The 20,039-nt window shown below is 47.1% G+C and overlaps 1 protein-coding gene across 1 annotated transcript in view; it reads right to left on the reverse strand.

Annotated features, from left to right (window-relative positions):
- The window catches only part of CEP350 (centrosomal protein 350), a 1,602,561-nt gene that overhangs the window by 1,422,040 nt on the left and 160,482 nt on the right, over positions 1–20,039 (reverse strand). Inside the window, exons 9-10 of the mRNA XM_085601771.1 lie at positions 12,857–13,000; positions 10,573–11,183 (exon numbers count right to left, since the gene is read on the reverse strand). Of these exons, the coding sequence (XP_085457897.1) occupies positions 10,573–11,183; positions 12,857–13,000 (755 nt within the window). The remainder of the gene's footprint in view (positions 1–10,572; positions 11,184–12,856; positions 13,001–20,039) is intronic.

Consider the following 20,039-nt stretch of genomic DNA (forward strand, 5'->3'; position numbering starts at 1 on the left):
CCTTCTCTGCCTCTCTCTCTTACTCTGAGGGTCTTGGGTGTGAACGCCGAGCACGCGTTGCAATCCTCGCTGTTGTGGTCGAATTGGCAGGAAGTTTGCAAACTGGATGCTGGTCCTTCTGGGCGTATTTGTAGTTGCAATTGGTGCAAAACTTGAAAGGTGTTTTGTCCATCCCAGCGCTCAGGGAGCCCCCTGCGAGCGCATTCTCCGATGAACCTCGAGTTCTCAGTCGAAAACCTTCTCCCTCGTCATCCCGGTTACCTGATCTGTAGTCTGGTGTTGCTGAAAACTTTTGATTTTTGTCAATTTTCTTCTCTTTGCATGGATTCCTCTTCCAAAACTCTGGAACTCTTCGGTAACGATTCAGACCCAATGGCCGAAAAAAGAATCTGAAGATGCCGCGCGTCAACATCACGAAGGACACCAAATGGTGGTATGTCGACGCCCAGATGGGCCACGAAAAAGACAACAAAAAAAGAGAAGAAATGCTACGATTCAGGACCCAACCACTAGATGGCGGAATAATGCACAGCATAGTGAATCCAGAAAGATTCACGCTGCAAAACGTATGACGTCCACAAATGTCCTGGGCAATCTGCTCCATGTAGAGTCATGAGATGTACAGCAGGAGCCACCCGCCGCCCCTGTCCCGCCCAAGGCCCAGCCAACAAGAGCCAAAGGAGACCCACTAAAAAAATTGAATCTGATGTTACAAGAGATACGCAATCTTCAATCTGCGGCTGATGAGTCATCCAACAATGTGTCTAGCACAGCTTTGCACTCTTTAGCTATTGTCTCATGGTCTGGGCAAAGGCGCGGGGGAGTCTTCCCCACCCGTTGCCATCTTGCTGCTCCGTTGAGGCGCCTAGCAGTGTCCTTCCGCTCTGGAGTGTCTCGGTCGCCCTCTGGCAAATGAAGGAGAGAGGAGGCCTCTCGTAGGGAACGGGCCTGGCTAAGTTTACCCTCCCACTTGAAGATAATCCTAAAGGGGTGGCCCCAGGAATAGGAGATGTCATTCAAGCACAAGAATACTGTGACTGGTCTGAACTCTTTTCTTTGCTGCAGAGTAGAGGCTGCTAGATCCTGGAACAAAAGAGGCCTACAAGAGCGAAAGTCAATGAAGTGCCTGGCTCGCGCCTCCTGCAGGATGCAATCCTTAAGTTGAAAGCCGTGAACACACGTGAAGATATCGGGGGGGGGGGGGGGGGGAGGAGGGGGCAGAGGCAGTCGCTGATCTCTTGGATCAAACACGATGAGTCCGGTCGAGCTTGATCCGCTGTTCGTGGGGGGGGGCCAAGACGTGGCGAAAGAGTTCTGCAACGAAGGCTTCGATGTCTTGCCCCTCTGCTCCCTGAGGGACCGCTCGAATTCTAATATTGTTCCGACGGGAACAATTCTCGAGGTCCTCCGCGTGAGCTTGGAGATCCAGTTGCTGTTCTTGAAGGCTGAGGACCTCCTGTTGGAGCGGTGTGATTTCTTCGTCCCGCGACGAGGCCTGGTCTCCAGCTCATCGACTCTCCCCCCTACAGAATCTGTGTGTCTGCGTATCTCGCAGAGTTCCGAGGACAATTCCTTTTGCATGGCGTGAAATTCCCCCGTGAGGGAAGCGAAAAAAGATTCGAGGACACAACGAGTGGCCTGTCCGTCTGCTTCGTTCCGGTCCTGTTCAGCTGGGGAGCCCCACTGCGCCGTCGGCGCCTCAATTCCTCCAGTACCAGCTTAAGGAGAAGCTCCTTCACCGATGTATCCTTCCTGGATTTGTTGGCGACCATGGTAAAGTAGCAACCTCCCTCTTATATGCGAATATGGAGTGGCTCGGAGAGATGGTAGACGTGTTAGTGTAGTGGTAGCCAAGCAGGGGCCTAGTCAAGTTGCACGGGCCCAGAGCAGTCACCGTCTGTAGTCCCAGAGGCCCTCGTGTCAGTCAAATCTACGCTGCGGATCGCAGCTCTTCCAGTGAGCCCCCTCCACCAATTCACCTCCGGCACCCCTCCGCAGCAAACACACACACTGCAATCATGGCCGCATTCCAGGGCGCCTTGATAGCTACTCCTGGTGAGGCCCACCGACACTCCCCAAGGCCCCTCAGCTGCAGCAGCGCCGCTTGTCGAGTCTTCCACACTGGTGGACAGATTGGCACACCAATACAGGGTCAATCTGCACTGCTCTCGTCCCCAGTCGTGTGCTTCGTCGCGCCAGGTCCCGCCTCTCTCCCAGCCGCTCCAGGCTGCCCCCCCCCGCCACACGGGGCCGAGGACAACACACCAAGGAAGGGCCCGGCCCGTGCTCCCACAGCACAGCCGATGGAGAATGCGCCAATGATGTAGAGCAGGGGGGGGGTGTCCACCGAGGCAGGCAGCGCCCCCCCCCAAGAAGCGTGGTCCAAGCACCACTGCCGTTAGGCCTCCAGTTAAGTCACGTCCCAGCCAGTCCAAGTCCGTGGCCCCGGGATGTCTCACGACACCTCCGTGCAGCGCAAGGGAAGCTCTGGGAAGAGGTGCAGCTCCGCAAAAGTCGCGCAGGGAGAATGCGGGGCCCCAAGGCCAACAACGCCCTAAAGTCACAGAATCCGGGCTCACCTGCACCCCGCCTGCAGTCCATTCTCAGTCTACGGCCACACGGCCAAGGGCTAAAACCCGTGCTCCGCGGGCCAGAGGGCTCGCCGTCCAGGTACTCCTCCTCCTCCTCCCCGAGACACACCCTCAGCGGGGGAGGAGGGATGCACCGCTGCCAAAGGGCCGGAATATCATCCGACTAAGCCGCCTCGAGGTGCCGCCACTGGGCCCACTCTCGGAGCATGAGCCGGCCACAGGGCTCCCTCGTGTGCCGTCTGTTGAGTAGGCGGCCGGCTCCGCGATTGAGACAAAGCCCCAATCCCGGTAAATGCACTATGGCACAGCTCCGCTCCCAGACACAACAGAAGTTTTCACCGGTCCAGCGTGGAGCCTGGTACGTCGTCTGGGGCTCTCTATGCCCAGCTGTGAGGCCGGGGCCTAGGAGAGAGACCGGAGCAGGGAGCAGGTACCTCCTACTCGGTCGCCATCTTTTTGTGGGAGGGCACTTATCTGTCATGAGACCAATGTAAGGGACCACTTCCTCACAGGCCTACGCCATGAATAAGGATTAGTTACTTACCTGTAATCCTAGTTCTCATCCAGGGGTATACTCATCAAAGTCATAATCTATGAATAATCCCCGCCCATGTGCGGGATCCCGGAGCATATAGAAAATACATATATATACATATATATATATATATACACATATGTGAAAACATATAAATGCAGCCTAATAATGTTCAAAACATGGCAATGCTGTAAATTACATATTTTTGCATAGTAGTGCCCCCGTAACCCGTAAGGAAAAATGGAAGCATCAGGCAAATTATAACACAGCACTGCTTTATTGCCATAAAGCAACATGTAATTGTAGGCATTCGCTAGTAGGCTGCAGTAGAGTATCAAGAAACCAAGAAAACTGACACCCTGCCTTTAAGGCATTAGAGTAGGGGAACCGTGCCTTTAAGGCCTGCCTGTGACCCCCTGCTCTCATGATGCACTACAGGTGGCAGTTGGGCCAGTTCTTTTTGGCGGTGCCTCCGCACCTGAGTAGATCTGCCTTCCATACATCACTTATTTAAAGAGAAAACATTGCTCGTCCGGGGAGGTGGGTGGGTCGCTTATGACTTTGATGAGTATACCCCTGGATGAGAACTAGGATTACAGGTAAGTAACTAATCCTTCTCATCCAGGGGATACTCATCAATAGTCATAATCTATGAATAGAGTAGCAAGCCCATACCCAAAGTCTCGCGGACGAGCAAAAAACAGTTAAAAAACAAACAGCAAAACACATTTTGCATTTACAGTTATGCAAACAGGTTCCTCAGAGAAGCCTGCCCCACCTGGGCGTCGGCCTGCGCGTCTGAATCTAGGCAGTAATGGCGCGTAAAAGTATGGACTGAGCGCCATGTAGCCGCTTTACAGATCTCAGACATGGGAACGTTGCGAAGGAGTGCTACCGTAGAAGCCTTCCCTCGAGTAGAGTGTGCTCTAGGTTTACCCTGCAGAACTTTGTGGGATAGTTGGTAAGCCAAAGCTATACAAGAGACAATCCATCTTGAAATAGATGTCTTGGATGCAGCCAGCCCGGTATTCGTGGGCCCATAGTTCACAAAGAGCCTGTCTGACTTCCTAAGAGTAAGGGTCTTACCCAGATAGAATTTCAAAACCCTCCGGAGGTCAAGAGAGTGTAGGGCTCTCTCCGGGGGAGTAGTCGGTTGAGGAAAGAAGGTGGGCAACGTGATCACCTGGTTAATGTGGAAGTCCGAGACCACCTTGGGTAGGAAGCTCGGATGGGTACGGAGCACCACCCTATTAGCATGAAACACAGTGTAAGGTTCCTTGCAACAGAGGGCCTGAATTTCACTAACCCTACGGGCCGAAGTTATGGCTACTAAGAAGGCAGCCTTCCAGGTCAGATGTTGCAAGGAGGCCTTATGAATCGGTTCAAAAGGGGCTCCCATCAGTTTAGAGAGAACGATGTTCAGTTCCCAGGAAGGGGAAGGAGACCTCACAGGTGGGTAAACTTTCTTAAGCCCTTCTAAGAAATCCTTTACCACTGGCATCTGAAAGAATGAGGTCTGGGTAGGAGACTTCCTATAGGCTGTAATAGCAGCTAAGTGTACTCTGATGGAAGAGTACTTTAACCCAGACTTCGCCAAGTACAGTAAGTAGGGGAGAATAACCTGTTCTTGACCCCGGATCGGATCAAGGGTGTTATCTCTACACCAGAAGCAGAATCTTTTCCATTTAAAGCCATACGACTTCCTCGTGGAGGGCCTCTTTGCCTCCCGAAGAATGCTCATACAGTCCTGTGGAAGATCTAGATGTCCGTACTGGATGAATTCAGGAGCCATGCCGTCAAGCGGTGGGAGGGGAGATTGGGGTGGAACACTCTCCCCTTGTCCTTGGTCAGCAAGTTCGGCAGGCATGGCAACCTCCTCTGTGGTACCTCCGACAGCTGGAGTAGATCTGGGTACCACCACTGCCGGGGCCACTCCGGTGCTATTAGGATCATCCGAGTTCTGGCCCTGTAGAACTTCTGAATCACAGCCGGGATGAGAGGGAGAGGAGGAAAAGCGTAAAGCAATGTCTTCGACCAGCTGATCAAAAGCGCGTTCCCCTGCGACCCCCGTTGAGGGAACCTGGAGGCGAAGACGGGGCATTTTTTGTTGTCCGCGTCTGCGAACAGATCGATGTCCGGTATGCCCCACAAGCAGAAGATGTCTTGAGCGACGTCTTCGTTGAGCACCCAGTCGTGCGCTTCGACGAAGTCTCTGCTGAGGCCGTCCGCCTGCACGTTCAGGGTCCCTGGCAGGTGAACAGCGACGATCGTCAGGTTTCTCGCCAGAAGCCATTTCCAGATTGACTGGGCCTCCAGAGACAGGACCCGTGATCTGATCCCTCCTTGCATGTTCAGATAGAACATAGTTGTGGTGTTGTCCGTCTGAACCTGAACATAGTCGGTCTGCAGGGATGGGTACAGGGACTTGAGAGCGAGATGGACTGCTCGTAGCTCCAAGAAGTTGATGTGATAGCTCTGTTCGGTAGCGGACCAGAGACCTTGTACTTGAAGCCGGCCCATATGAGACCCCCAGCCCTGCATGGAGGCGTCTGTGACCACTGTCTGTGTCGGAGGCGCCTGATGGAAAGGGACGCCGTGAAGCAGATGGGAGCGCTTCATCCACCACCGGATAGAATCTTTGGCGGCTTGATGAAGGGTAATGTGATCCTCCCAGCGGTCGGACCTCTGCGACCACTGATCCTCTAGGTCTTGTTGCAGAGGACGCATGTGCAGACGTGCGTTGGGCACGATGTAGATACACGAGGCCATGGATCCCAGGAGAGATGACACTTGTCTGGCTGTGGGATATTCCGTGCTGAGAAGCGTGCGGCTTTTTTGCAGCATGGAGGATAACCTCTCCTCCGAAGGACACACGCTTGCGCGTGAGGAGTCTAGAGAGGCGCCCAGGTAGTGGATCCGCTGAGTTGGATTGAGGATCGAGTTCCTGTAGTTGACCTGAAGGCCCAACGAGTGTAGAAGGTTTAGGCAGAATGAGAGATGACTCTGGAGTCGAGCCGGAGTGGAACTTTTTAAGAGCCAGTCGTCTAGATAGGGGTAGACGAATATCTTCCGTTTGCGGAGAAATGCAGCCAACACCGCCATGCACTTTGAGAACGTTCGTGGCGCGGACTTGAGGCCGAATGGCAGGACCTTGTATTGATAATGTTGGCGAAAGATGTGAAATCTGAGAAACTTCCGATGTTTCGCTGAGACAGGAATGTGGAAGTATGCATTGTGTAAGTCGATGGCACACATCCAGTCCCCCTGGTGTAGATGTGGGAAGATCTGGTGCAGTGCTAGCATCCTGAATTTTTCTCTTCTGAGAAATCTGTTGAGTAAGCGGAGATAGAGGATGGGTCTGTAGTCCCCGATCGCTCCTCTTTTCTGAACAAGAAAGTACCGGGAATACACTCCCTGATTTCTCTGCCTGTTTGGAACTTCCTCTATGGCGTTTTTGGAGAGGAGAGTGGCAACTTCGTCCTTTAAAAGCTTGTTTTGGCTGGGAGGGAGTAGCTGTTTCCGTGGGGGTACCTGCGGAGGGGGAGATTTGAACCTCAGCAAGTAGCCATGCTCTACAATACTCAGCACCCATCTGTCGTTTGTAATTGCATTCCACTCTGCCAGGTGAACGGTGATACTTCCTCCTACCGGAGTGGCGAACGAGCGCGGAGGAAGTAAGTTTTCACTGTTTGGGAGGTTGCTTGTTAGAGGACTGCTGCTGTTTAGCATTTCCTCTTCCTCTGCCCCGGCCCCTTTGCTGAAACTGGGACCTCTGTTGGTTTTGAGAGGACCATTGGGGCGTTTGAACGCGCTGGTGAAAGGCTTGCGGAACTCTTTGCGCTTTTCCAGTCCCACAGCCTTTACGGTGTCCAATTCCGTTTTCATCTTGCTCATTTGGTCGTCCGCATGAGCTCCAAATAGCGATGACCCATTAAACGGCAAGTTAAGAATTCTTTTCTGCGCATCTGGTTTGAGGCCCGTTAATCTGAGCCAGGCCGAACGGCGGGAGCAGATGCTATGGGAGTAGCCATGCGCGGCTAGGTCTGAAGCATCCGCCGCTGCGCTTATTACTTGGTTGGCCACCAGTCCGCCTTCTTGGAGGATCTCCGTGAAGTCCTGCCTGTCCTCCCTAGGCAATTTCTCCACGAACCTGGCCGGGGAATCATACCTCCCCAGCAGGGCTGAAGCGCTATCGACCTTCATGTGCGAGGCAGAGGTGTTGCACATTCTCCTGCCGTAGGAGTCCATCAGTTTGCTGTCCTTCTCAGGGGGGACAGAAGCCGATACTGAGGCTGAGTGAGACTTCATGGCCGCCGCCACGATCACCGAATCCGCTGGCGGGTCCGCCCTCAAGAATAAAGGGTCCTCGGTCGGAGCCTTGTACTTCTTTGCTATTCTCGAAGGAACCGAGCCCGCTGTAGCCGGTGTAAGGAACGTGGCCATAGCTGGTTCTAACAATCCTGGCACCAACGGGAGCAGAGGTCTGGGAGCTGACCGATGGTGTAAAGTGTCAAAGATCACAGAAGCGGGTGCCTGAGGGACGTGCAGTGCGATGTTCAACTTCTGCGCCCCTCTACCCAGGACGTCCGAGAAAGTTATAATGTCATCCACCGGAGACACTCGCGATGGAGGCGTGGATGAAAAAGTAGGAGAGTAGTCCCGGACTGAGGATCTTGTGGATGAAGTCCCAGTGGACGACCTGGTGCGTCGCCTCTTGTGGGAGCGTTCACTATGTTGAGTCTTTGACCCTGATCTGCGCTTGGACGGAGATCTTGGACGTTTTGGCGCGGTGCGACGGTCCCTGGAACGAGACCGGCGTGGTGAAATTGGCGTTGGATCCCTCGGAGGTGATTTACTCCTGCGCGGTGGGGAATACCTGCGGGAGTAGTCCGATCCCGGACTCCGACATGCGCCAGCGCCCACATCTCGTAACCAGCGCGGTGACAGTCCGAACCGCTCTGGAGCCTCGGGTGGTCCTTCCGGAGATATTTGCGCGATGTGCAGTCCCGGAGATGATGACTGTTCTCCTGGGGACCTCTCCGCGGGCGCTCCAGTTTTCGCCCTCGACGTCGAATCCCTTGACGTCGACGACGTCTGCGTCACCATCGGCAAGTGTGAGGTATGCCGTTCTGGTCTCGACGCCGATCGCGGAGACCTCGACGTCGATCTCCTCTTCTCTGGCACCTGACGTCGGCTAGATGACCTCGACGTCGGCCGTGTCTTTGACGTCGACCTCTCCTGCCGTCGACTGGGCGACTTCGACGTCGACCTCTCTCGACGTCGACTGGGCGACTTCGACGTCGACCTCTCTCGACGTCGACGTGGTGATCTTGACGTCGATCTTCCTCTCGACGTCGACCTTCTATGTCTCCGAGTGGGGGTAACCATCGACGGCGACCGGCCCACTCGCGGCGGAATGTACGTCGCCGCATCTCTCGACGTCGACCCCCTCGAGGGTGGCGGAGAGTGTCTCGACGTCGACGGAAGCCTCGACGTCGACGGAGACAGTCTAGATGTCACCGGACTAGCAGCCTTCGAGCCCGAAGGACCGCCTCTCGACGCCGACTTACTTTTGCGCGGCGGAGACTCTTGATGGTGGGATGAATCCCTCGACGCCGAAGTTCTCTGCCTTTTCGCCGGCATCCTCGACGGCGAACCTCTTGGACTCCTGGTCTTTTTGGAGCCCGGGGAGCTGGTATGTCGCCGTTTCTGTACTTGCGTAGCTGAAGAAGGTGGTCTTGATGAGGAATGCTCGCCTTCACGACGGCTTCGTTCCTTCTCCAGTCTTGCATGCAGTTTAATGCGCTCTCTGTCCCTCAGAGTGCGCTTTGAGAACTTCTGGCAGTGGGGACACTGGTCAGGATCGTGTTTTGATGGTAAACACACAATACACACCGAGTGTGGATCCGCCAGTGCCATTTTATTGCCACAAGAAGGGCATTTCCTAAATAAAGGAGACATTCTGACTGGAAAAAATTGGAAAATTCACTGGAAACCAGCAGAATTAGCCCTTAAAAGCCAGAAAACGTCGAAAAAAGCTTGAAAAACCTGTAATTCAAAATTTCAGTCAAAAAACTGAAGAGCTCAAGCTCCAGGATCCTCACAGAAGGAGCCGGAAAAAAGAACTGGCCCAACTGCCACCAGTAGTGCATCATGTGAGCAGGAGGTCACAGGCAGGCCTTAAAGGCACGGTCCCCCTACTCTAATGCCTTAAAGGCAGGGTGTCAGTTTTCTTGGTTTCTTGATACTCTACTGCAGCCTACTGGCGAATGCCTACAATTACAAGTTGCTTTATGGCAATAAAGCAGTGCTGTGTTATAATTTGCCTAATGCTTCCTTTTTTCCTTACGGGTTACGGGGGCACTACTATGCAAAAATATGTAATTTACAGCATTGCCATGTTTTGAACATTATTAGGCTGCATTTATATGTTTTCACATATGTATATATATGTATTTTCTATATGCTCCGGGATCCCGCACATGGGCGGGGATTATTCATAGATTAGGACTATTGATGAGTATCCCCTGGATGAGAACTTGGCTTTTCTCAACATGAGTAGCAAAAATCCATGAGACATTCAATTTAAACTAAAGAAGAGCTTCAGACCCGCAACAGTAAGACATGGATTAAAAAAAAAAGAAAAGAAAAAAAAAAAGAATTGCCAGCAGCACACCAGATTGTGCCACTTATTGGCTAGTGACACTTCCTGGGTGGGTTACTGGAGTTACACTGCACCACCAGCCACATGCCAAAGGAATTATCCAGTCTGGACTTTAAGGGTTTTCATAAGGCGAGGAATCTGTAAATGAAGCACCCATCAAAATCTGAAGTATGGCGGCCTTGATTTTGGAAGTGTGGTGTGTTATGACTACCTCCTTCCAGGTCTTTACGGGCACTGTAACCAGTTCTGGGCTTGTGTGATAGCTAAATGCATTCTGCACATGGCAATGTCTGGATTTAATGGAAATAATTAAACTAATACCTTAAATCAATGATTGTACTGTGAAAATTTCAGGACTAGAGACATGTTTCATAATAGCTAGGAGTGAGGTGATCGCCCCAGTGTTCTTAACACCATCATCTAATTAACTAGACTTCGGGTCTTTTCAAATGAGGATATTGTTCTACTAAAGTTATGCTGTTTTCAAAGATGTTTACTAAAGTTTGACCTACTGCGAACATACAATTACTCAACAACAGGGAATGATTCTATGAAAGATTCAATACTGGACAATGTAAGTGCACCTGTAAAATCTAAAAATGCACAACTGGAACGCCAAAGAAAGTATGAGTGCCTTAGTAACAAAGATGATTATTAAAAGAAAAGTACATTACAAGAAATAGCACAAATTAACATGAATGATGGAATGTTTCCTTTTCACATCTGTTACAGAAGCAGATTTAATCACTTATCTGATGGAACAAGCTGTCAAATTGTTATACCTGCACTCCCTGTGGTGTTGGCTCCTTCAACCAGGTTTGTTCCAGAATCAGCTTTGTGTACGTCTCCTGCAAACGGCTTGCTGCAGAAGGTTCAGCAGCAGATATACTCTTAGACTTGGAAAAGGCCTCTTTCTGCTTCTTGTAAAGCTCTTGAAGTCGTTTTGTCTTCTGCTCCTTTGCCTCCTTCTGGGCAATCCTCTCCTCGTTTTGCTTCTTTTTGCGCTCCTCCTGTTGCCTTTGAATGTACTGACGCATCTGCTCTGAATCATAGTGGCGCTTCTTGGAGGTGACTTGAGGTTCATCTGCTGTCAGCCTGTCTGGTTTACGTTTGGTTGGGCTCTTACTCCGCCCACTTTTATGATTCAGTGTAGATCCCTCTTGCCTCACTTCACGATGTCCAGTGTCAAGCTGTAGGTCATCAAGTATGCCACGGATTTCCATGGGAAGAAAATCCTTGTTCACCTTTTCTTCACTGTCTTTCTCTGGTTTTTCAGCTTTCAATTCTGGTTTGATCAGGCTCCTATCTGGGAGCATATTACCCAGGAGACGTTCAGAACTTCGAGGGCGCCCTTTGCCAGGCATTTCTGGCTCTGCTCTTCCAGTAGGTCCAACTGCAAAACAAAGGTTTTAGACAACAGGTATATTTTAGAAAACCCATTGAGTTCCATCCCATACATCTGAAAATATTTAACATAAATGACTCAGTGAAAAAATGTAGTAGTGTCCCTGTGAACAAAAGGTAGCAGGTAATTATGTGGAAGCAAGGGTGCAAACATCAACTGGGGAGGTGGTGAAAAAAAATAATCAGATGAGAAGTGGGAACCTAAGATAACAACTCTGATAGATTGTGTACTCATCTACAACACCACCACTCTCTACTCTGTAGAGCTGACATGTCTTCTGCCTATAACTCTGCTTGGAGTAGGTGCATCTTTAAGTACCTCTTCTAAGTGTTCTGTTTATTTTCCAGCATGAAATCAAGTGAAGGGCACACCCATGAGTTCAAGAAAGAAGAATGAATGGAATCTGAAAGAACTGGAGGGATTGGGAGTGGTAAGTAGTGAATAGCATGTAAATAGAGAGGTAGCATACAATGAATGCTCTAGAGGGAGATATGAGAGAAGGGAGCAAAGATATGGATGGATTAAAAGACAACATCTAGAAACCTGTGCACAGATACACCACAGAGCTACTCTGCCTGTTCGGTGTAGCATGACAAGTTAAAGAGATAGCAAGTATTTGCACTCAGAACATTTTCTAGTATATTTTTAGGGATGTTGCTGGGTGAATGATAAGATAAGAGCAAACCTTTCAAATCTTTGGTACCTGATAATGGGCAGACAAAGAAGCCGAGGTGATAAAGATCCAAAGGTGCATGTTGTTGTCAAACACGATACATTGGTTTTCAGTGTAAGTGCAGGGCTGCAGAAGAAAGGGAAGAGGGCTGCAATAATGCTAGGGGCACTGGAATCTGGAAAGCAGATTTCTGTTTGGCTAAGCTGAACATTAGTCTGCTTGAAGAGATGTAGTACTGAATGGCAGAAAGGCATTCAGTAATACCTAGCAAGCCAAAGAGGGAGAGGCAAGAAAACAAAATTTGTTAGCCTCAAAAATATAGTACAAGAAGCCGAAGGCAGAACTTTGTTATACAGGGGCATGGTGCAGACTGAGAAAAGAAGGGGACTCAAAAAGGTACCCAAGGAACATCTGCTGATAGGAGAAAACGATGGAGGAGGGGTTAAGCACTATGAAACTCGACTGGGCCTATCAGAATGAGAGAAAACCATAGAAAGATATTAAAACTATGAAAACGCTGTGTCACTGACTTCTTGGCTTTTACCTGAAGATCAGTGCTGCAGAGAGACAGTTTAGGACAAGTGTAGAAGACAGTAGGTGAGTTGGTGGAAAAACATGAGGAAAGTAGAAACTGTGAAGGGACAGTTGCTATGGGTTAGTTCATGCAGAATCAGTTTTTCAAAGAATGCACACACAAAGCCACAAAAACGCACTAACCGGAAAAGTGCAAAGCTGAACGTTCCATGCCATAGACTGATTACTGGATGGTTTTAGAGCTCATCTAGCAGACAACATATTACCAGGACAGTAGGTGAAAGTGTAGACCATATCTACTATCAAGGAGAGCATCCTTATGGCAGTAGTCAAATCTGAGGCTTACCATGCGCTGCTGGCAGGAACATTGTGAAATAGGTTACAGGATTTCACTGTGATGCAATTACTATCACTTTAATGACCTAAAGCCTGGGCTACAGCTACTATCACATACCAGATCTGCAAGTTCTCTCTCTGCTGCTACGATCAGTGGATTCTGTTCTTCCAGCCCGCTCAACTTTAGGTGGTGGTCCCAAAATCTTTTTCACCAGTTTTTGCCCATCCCGCCATGAGGAAGTGCTAATAACATTTCCTCGACCTACAAATAAGAAAAAAAAATATTACCAATAAACATATCTATGTCCATTTGCTGTCACAAGATATCACTAGCAGCAGTCCTCCTGCGTCAAGGATAGGACACTGAATTCCAAAGAATTCCTTAAATCCGTTCGACACAAGTAAGAGGCAAAACCAATCCAGACATAAGAGGAAGCTGATACCTGTAGGCGCTCCTGTCCTCAGACCCACACCTCTTCTGGATATGGAAAAAAGATAACCTATTACTAGAAAATCTTGCAGGAACGACTTCTTGAAGCCATTGAAGTTCTCCCACAGACCCATGGTAATATCATTAAAGGATCTGAAGTTAATGTCCAGCTCAACTATGAAAACATATTTTTTGTCAGCAAAGCATAAGTATCAAGAAGCCTCAAGCACAACAAAACACTGGAATTCAATCAGGGGCCAGCATATGACAAAGATCATATGTTCAGAGGAAGGAATAAATCTGCACCAAGTCACAGGAAGCATTTGGATCGTAGGAAAATGTTGAACAAAACAGACTCTTGACTTGCAAACCAAAATTAATCTTCCTCAATTTGCTCACTAATCCCAGCTGTGCACTTATTGTTTTACAGACATCAAGTAAAGTTACAGGAAATTATTACACTCAACAAAACAGTCATAATTTACAGTGGTGAAAGGAATCCTGTATTTGGTGCCATTAATGCTGGTTTTTCAGAGATGCAAGGCAACAACGTCACAAGTGTAACTTAAATGCCAGTTAGTGGCAAACATCTTATTATTGTTTTCTGTCATTAAAACCAATACAGAAATAAAACATTTCAACAAATCAGTAGAAAAAATTGTTCACTGCCATTTCCGTCTAATTGACATGTAGTATAAATATAATATCTCAGATCATGGACCATTATGTGCTACCCATATGTCTCTCGTACAATTATCTCTATGCGCTCCCCTCCTGTCGCTGAAGGTCCCTGCCCTACCATCCCTTGTGATCATCCCTCGTCATCCGACATTTCTTCTGACATATCTCTTTCCCCTCCCTCAAAACTTCATTAAGAATTCGTCCCATACCGGCAGATCTTCTGCCACGTTATTGTCTCCTACATCTTCTTAGGCGGACCTCCTCTACCACCATCCATTCTGTCACATCTGTCTCCCATCCATCCATCCATCCATACTCGGGCTTGCTTGACCCATCCATGTAATTGCCACTATCCGTTTAGCTAATAATAGAGTTGATTACATTTATTTTCCATCTTTCTGCCTTTGCGTAGTTTAATGTCTCTTAGGAGGCATACTAGTGGGTCACCCAGTATATTAATGCCACAGATCGTCAGATGTAGCACCACAACATCCCAGAACACCCTAACCAATGGGCTGTGCCATGCCAAGTGCAGGAACGAAGCATTACCTTCGGAACAGCGGTGACATCCACTCAGCCTAGTGGAATCTACTCTATGCAAGAGTACCGGTGTGATATAGGTATGATGGAGATAATTAAAATGCATCAGCTTAAACCATGCATTGCAGGAGACTGTGAAAAACCAATGAGCATATCCTCTGCCAACAAGTCTCCTCTATCGGTGTCCCCAGTTCCCCCTCCCACACTGTCCTGGATGGAAATGGGGTCTTAGTTGTGTCAGGAAAGCATAGCTGTATATAGCTGTGAAACCAGGTGTTGCACCCCCCTCCCTCCCCCAGCTCCAATAGTGCTCGAAACATAAGTGTGAAGGGCAGGGCTGCCAGATAAGTGGCCCATAGTTCCCAGTTTATGTTGGTAATACTAACATGTCTCCTATGCCGCCTCAAAGGTAATGAATACCTTGTTGGGGTATATATCGCCCAGGGTCTCACAACCCCTTCCTGCCTTGCTGCGGTCTTCACGGCGTCAGCCAGAGTTGGAAAGGCTGCCAAATCGCAGAAGTTAAATTTCCAGGCAAAGGATGCCCTCCCTGCACCACATTCACAGCTCGCTCCCATAAAGACGCTGCGTTATCTGTAAGATATGAAACCCTAACAGAGTCCCATCCGCCAGAGTGTAGCAATTGCAGGAGCAATGTGGCTCACAGCCCATCCGCCAAGAGTCTTTTCGCAGTTCTCCCCCTCCGCAAGCCAATGGGCCTCGTGCTGTAGTTGGGACACAAAGGTAATACAGCTCCGTATTTGGCACTGCAAGCCCTCCCTCCGTCGTAGGTATATAAAAGTGTTCCCAAGCTACTTTACTTCTCCCACCCGCCCAAATAAGTGCTGTAAGCAACGAGTGCAAACGTCTAAAGAGAGCCCTTGGCAGAGAATTAAAGGAGTGATGCATAGGCCTTGTGGCAGGAACATAATTTTCGCCACAGCTACCCACCCCATTAATGACAATGGGAGAGTGCTCCAAAATTATTTCTGGATTAAGCCTGACACCTGGGGAGCTCAAAGGTAAGCAATCTGCAGCTAGAAGTCTCCATCAGATCCATTAACTAGAAATACAGCACAATGTTTTGGGTATTTTGCTGCAGTTTTGGTAAAATGTTATAGAATTCTAGGTAAAATGGTATCAGATGCTATTAAAATGTTATTATTTTGTTTCAAATATGTAAAAAGCAATGCTAAAAAAAATGAGTGAGATACGGCAGGAAAGGACCTTTAAATAAATGTAGGTACAGGCATGTTTGTCATCAACAGTACACACATAGCCTTTGTTAAGTCATGCTTAAAGAGACAAGTGAAGCCATGGAAGAGTTTGGCAGGAGGGTGGAATGGATTAATATGTTTTAAAAATAACACATGGCTGTAATATACTTTGATTATCTTGAGGTAACCAGAAGGGAAAAGAAAGTCACTACTAGGGTTGTGGTGGGCTCTTTCAAAACAGGTTACTTTCGCATTTTACTATAAATCTTAAAAAGTGTGCTAGGGAAAGCGACTGAGTTTACAGAGTGCAAGTTTTTGGGTTTTAAAATAATTCCTTTGTGATACAAGACCACACCTAAAGCTATGTTTATGTTGACCTTGTGCTCACACAGGTGCCTGCAGAGTTGATGGTGAAGGTGTGAAGGTGTAAAGGGAGGCGCAAGATGTAGTGCTTTTCAGGTACATGATTAAAATTGATCACATCTATTTATTGTTTGCCCAGGTGGGATAGATGGACAGAGGGATAGATGGATACATGGACAGATAGATACATGGACAGATAGATACATTGTTTAGACAGACAGACAGATAGATAGACAGATAGACAGATAGATAGATATTACAACCTACTGGCTGTTGCCAGTAGGTCGTTATAGTTGGCACCATGTTTCCATAGGAAAAGCATTATTTTTTGACTTGGCTATAATTTTGACGTCGTCTGACCAATCTTCATGAAATTTCCAAACAAAGTGTCACAGTAGGTTCTGGGTGTCATGGAAAGTTTGGGGGTGATCCGTGTGGGGGGGGGGGGGGGAGGAATAGGGGTGCAAAATAAGGGTGCATTTGTAATGTTAATTCCCATAGGAATGCGTTGTCGAACCGTCAGCCCGAACTGCTGAACAAAATTACACCAAATTTGGCAGAAAGGTAGATGTTGTTATGCAGATTGTGCTTTTTGTTATTTGGTGCAAATCCGTTTAGTAGTTTTTGAGAAATGCAAGTTGAAAATGATAGTGATATCTCTGGGCGCACGTACCCACTCAGACACTAATGCACACTCACAGACTCACTGAGAGACCCATGTGTGTATTCATATAAGCATTTAGAGGCTCATGCACCCACTTACAGATGCATTCAGAGACTCATGCGCCTATTCACAGACATAGTCAGAGATTAAACACCCACTCAGAAACTCACGCACCAAGTCATAGGCCCACTCACTCATGCACAGACTCACAGACCCACTGAGACACTTATGCTTCCACTCACACACCCACTGATACAGACCCACTCAGACACTTATGCACCCACTCACAGATCCAGTAACAGACTTGTGTACCCATTCACATACCCACTCAGACACTCACACACCCACTCATACCCAGTCAGACTTGTACACCTCCTCACAAACTCACTCAAAAACTCATGTGCCCATTCATATATCCAGTCAGAGACTTTTGCACCAACTTATAGACCCCACTGAAGGACTCATGCAGCCAGTCACAGACTCACTTGAAAACTTGTGCACCCACTCACATAACCCAGTGAATCATTAATACACACTGTAGTTAGAAATATTGAGAGACTGATCAATGTTTTGATATAGTTATTTAGATAGTGATTTATCTAGTGCGATGGCTAGGATTAATTACATAGTTGTAATTTTTTAGTGAGGTGGTGGCTATTAAATTCCTGTTTTTTTTCTTTTTCGCAACTTATTCGCAGTGTTGCTGGCACGGTCATCATTGAGAGTCTAGCGTCATTGCGAGAACGGAAAATATGTTTAAGAGATGGTTTTTATAGAAACTCACTAGAAAAACATGACTTTAGACATAAACCCCTAGAGTGTAAAATACTGTAATACGTATGCATATATGGGTTTTACACTTTACGGAAAAGGTACGATTGTCGCGGTCAAGGACGTTGTTGCGATGCTCTGAATAACCACGCAAAAGGAAAATAGATTTTGGAGATGGTTTTTAAAGAAATTTAGTACAAAAACATGAGTTTAAAGATTTTTTTTAAAGAAATATGTATATAGTAATATGTGTAGTGCAATGTTTAGAATGGATTTTCGTTTGTTATTATTTTTGCATGTGCTGATGGCCGTTGAATGTCTACTCTTGTTGTACGATTTTGCAACGTATCCGCGACCATCGTGTCGTCGTCACAAAGATTTCCAAAAGCTAAAAAAAAAAAAGGGACCTTTATAAAGAAAATTAACAATATTTCTGGGACTAGAGAGACTGACCAGAGCCTTTGTGTTGATTGTGTGTATATGACAGCTACACAAGACCAGATGCAGAGTTTCAGGTTACTTAGAAACATCCTGTTGCCTTTGTCTATAAAGTGCACCCCATCCTTTCTATAAATCGCATGCATGTCAAAACGCAGATTGTTGTTATAGATACAGCCCATGCAATGGTCTTGGAGGAATGCAGAAACAGTTTTATTAACATGTTTCCTGGTTTTGTCAATCTGTGGACAGAATTCATTTGACCACTTCCATTTCTGTCTTTGGCATATATTAGAGTACACCAAGACAGTGTGAGGGAAAAGGGACATCAGTTCTGCAAAGATAAACCTTCATTAGGATTTCCAGCCCAATCCCAGTTAGCGTGGCTAGGCAATTTGCACAGCAGTGCATAATCATGAGATGAGGAGCTCTGCAATCCACAATGATTTTAACCAAAGCCAGCAACTGATGAAACTTTAACCCCCTCTGGCCAAACCAATGTCCACATTTGGCAAACCCTAGTCCCTGTCAATACCTCTGTTTTTTGCAGCCTCTTTAGCCCAATAGACATAGCTGTGCCAACAATCCACACTCTAAGCATTTTGAAGTGGAGGAGCAATAGCAGTCAGGAAAAGACTGGAGCTGAATGAGGTAGTTTTCCAAATGAGAATTAGTTAAAATGGAGGTGTTTTTTTTCTTTTTTAAAAGATATATTGGAATGGATGCTGTAAGCATGTAAGTGAATAAAATTAGGTAGTGTGTTGAAAGCAGTAGCAAGAAGTCCTATTGGCTGTTGTCTAAAAAAAGAAATGTAATAGACCTGGATATGCTTTGGAATCTGTGGAGTAAACCACACCTACTGCATCTGATTAGGAAGTAGCATGGTCCTTCAAGAATGTGCTGTGTACTTGTGGCCTACTGGTTCTTCTGGATTGCTACACACACTCAGCTAAGAGCGTATTGGGGGGGAAGGGTGTTGAAGAGAAAGTATTTCTTTTCTTTTTTTTTTAAATGCTGAGTAGTTATGACACAATTTAAGTAATGGTAACCTTTAATTTCCAACTCAGGACTATGTAATAAACTGCTGTGCAGTATTTACATTCTAAAAAATAGAAGCTAAATATCGTCTTGGACTCCCATTTTTTTTGTGATTACTCTGAGATCATCGCGAAAATGCATAGGCAGGAATCTCTTTTTGGAAGAGAGGGAAAGGGTAAACAGATGCTAACGATTCACAAGTGGAGATAGAGTAGTCTAAAATGAAAGACAGGATTTCATTTGCTGCTTTTCTCATGTTCAAAGAGTGGAAAGTTGAAGAGGTTGCCATTTTATAGCTGCTTTGTATGAGTGGTGTACCATTCTTGCGTTTAGTTTTTACAAATCGTAATAGTGTCAAAATTATCCAAAAGCTAAAACAATATAATCTACAAACTCAATTTACCGGTATGTACATAATCACTGGGATGTACATAACTTTTTACTTATTTATAAAAATGTACATTAGAAATGAAGATATAACTGGGAGTTTTAAAAAAAGAAAAAAGTGTCAGTGTGAAGTAAGGAATCGGGAACGATTCGTAGCTTGTAAGTATTTCCAAGTTTAATGTAATGATACACCCACAACCAGATGCCTCCGCCGCATACCAGGATCGCTGACAACTGACTCCATCAGAATCCTGGCACACAACGTTCAGCGCTAGATCATGGAACAATGCTCAAATAATAACATGCACGAGCCTAACACTTCCGACACGAGGATGCCAGTCAGCGTCACATAACTTCTCCCTCCCCACAAGGAACTAAACAGAAAGAATAACCTAACCGAAAGTACAAAATTCATTATAGCACAAAAGCATGAACTTTATAAAAACAAAAGTTCATAACAACAATAAATCATGACATCATGACAAAACATATTCACTTAATTTCGTGGGCAATCTCCTACAACAAACTCCCAATTCTGATGAAGAATAACAAGCATCCGAGTTGGAAACGACAGTGCGAGTACTTGCACAAGGTTCCAAACTGGGATGTGTAATGGGAAACGGAGTAGAAGATTTTCCAAGAAGGTAATTCATTTAATAAATGAACCCAATCAGAATCCTCGAATTCTTGACTGGAAAACTTAGGTAAAGAATCAGCCTGAGAATTAGAGAGATGAACCAGCGATCTTTTACTCCACCACCCTTTATGGCCA

This window comes from Triturus cristatus, chromosome 4_2 (assembly GCF_964204655.1).
Source record: "Triturus cristatus chromosome 4_2, aTriCri1.1, whole genome shotgun sequence".
Classification (NCBI taxonomy): Eukaryota; Metazoa; Chordata; class Amphibia; order Caudata; family Salamandridae; genus Triturus; species Triturus cristatus.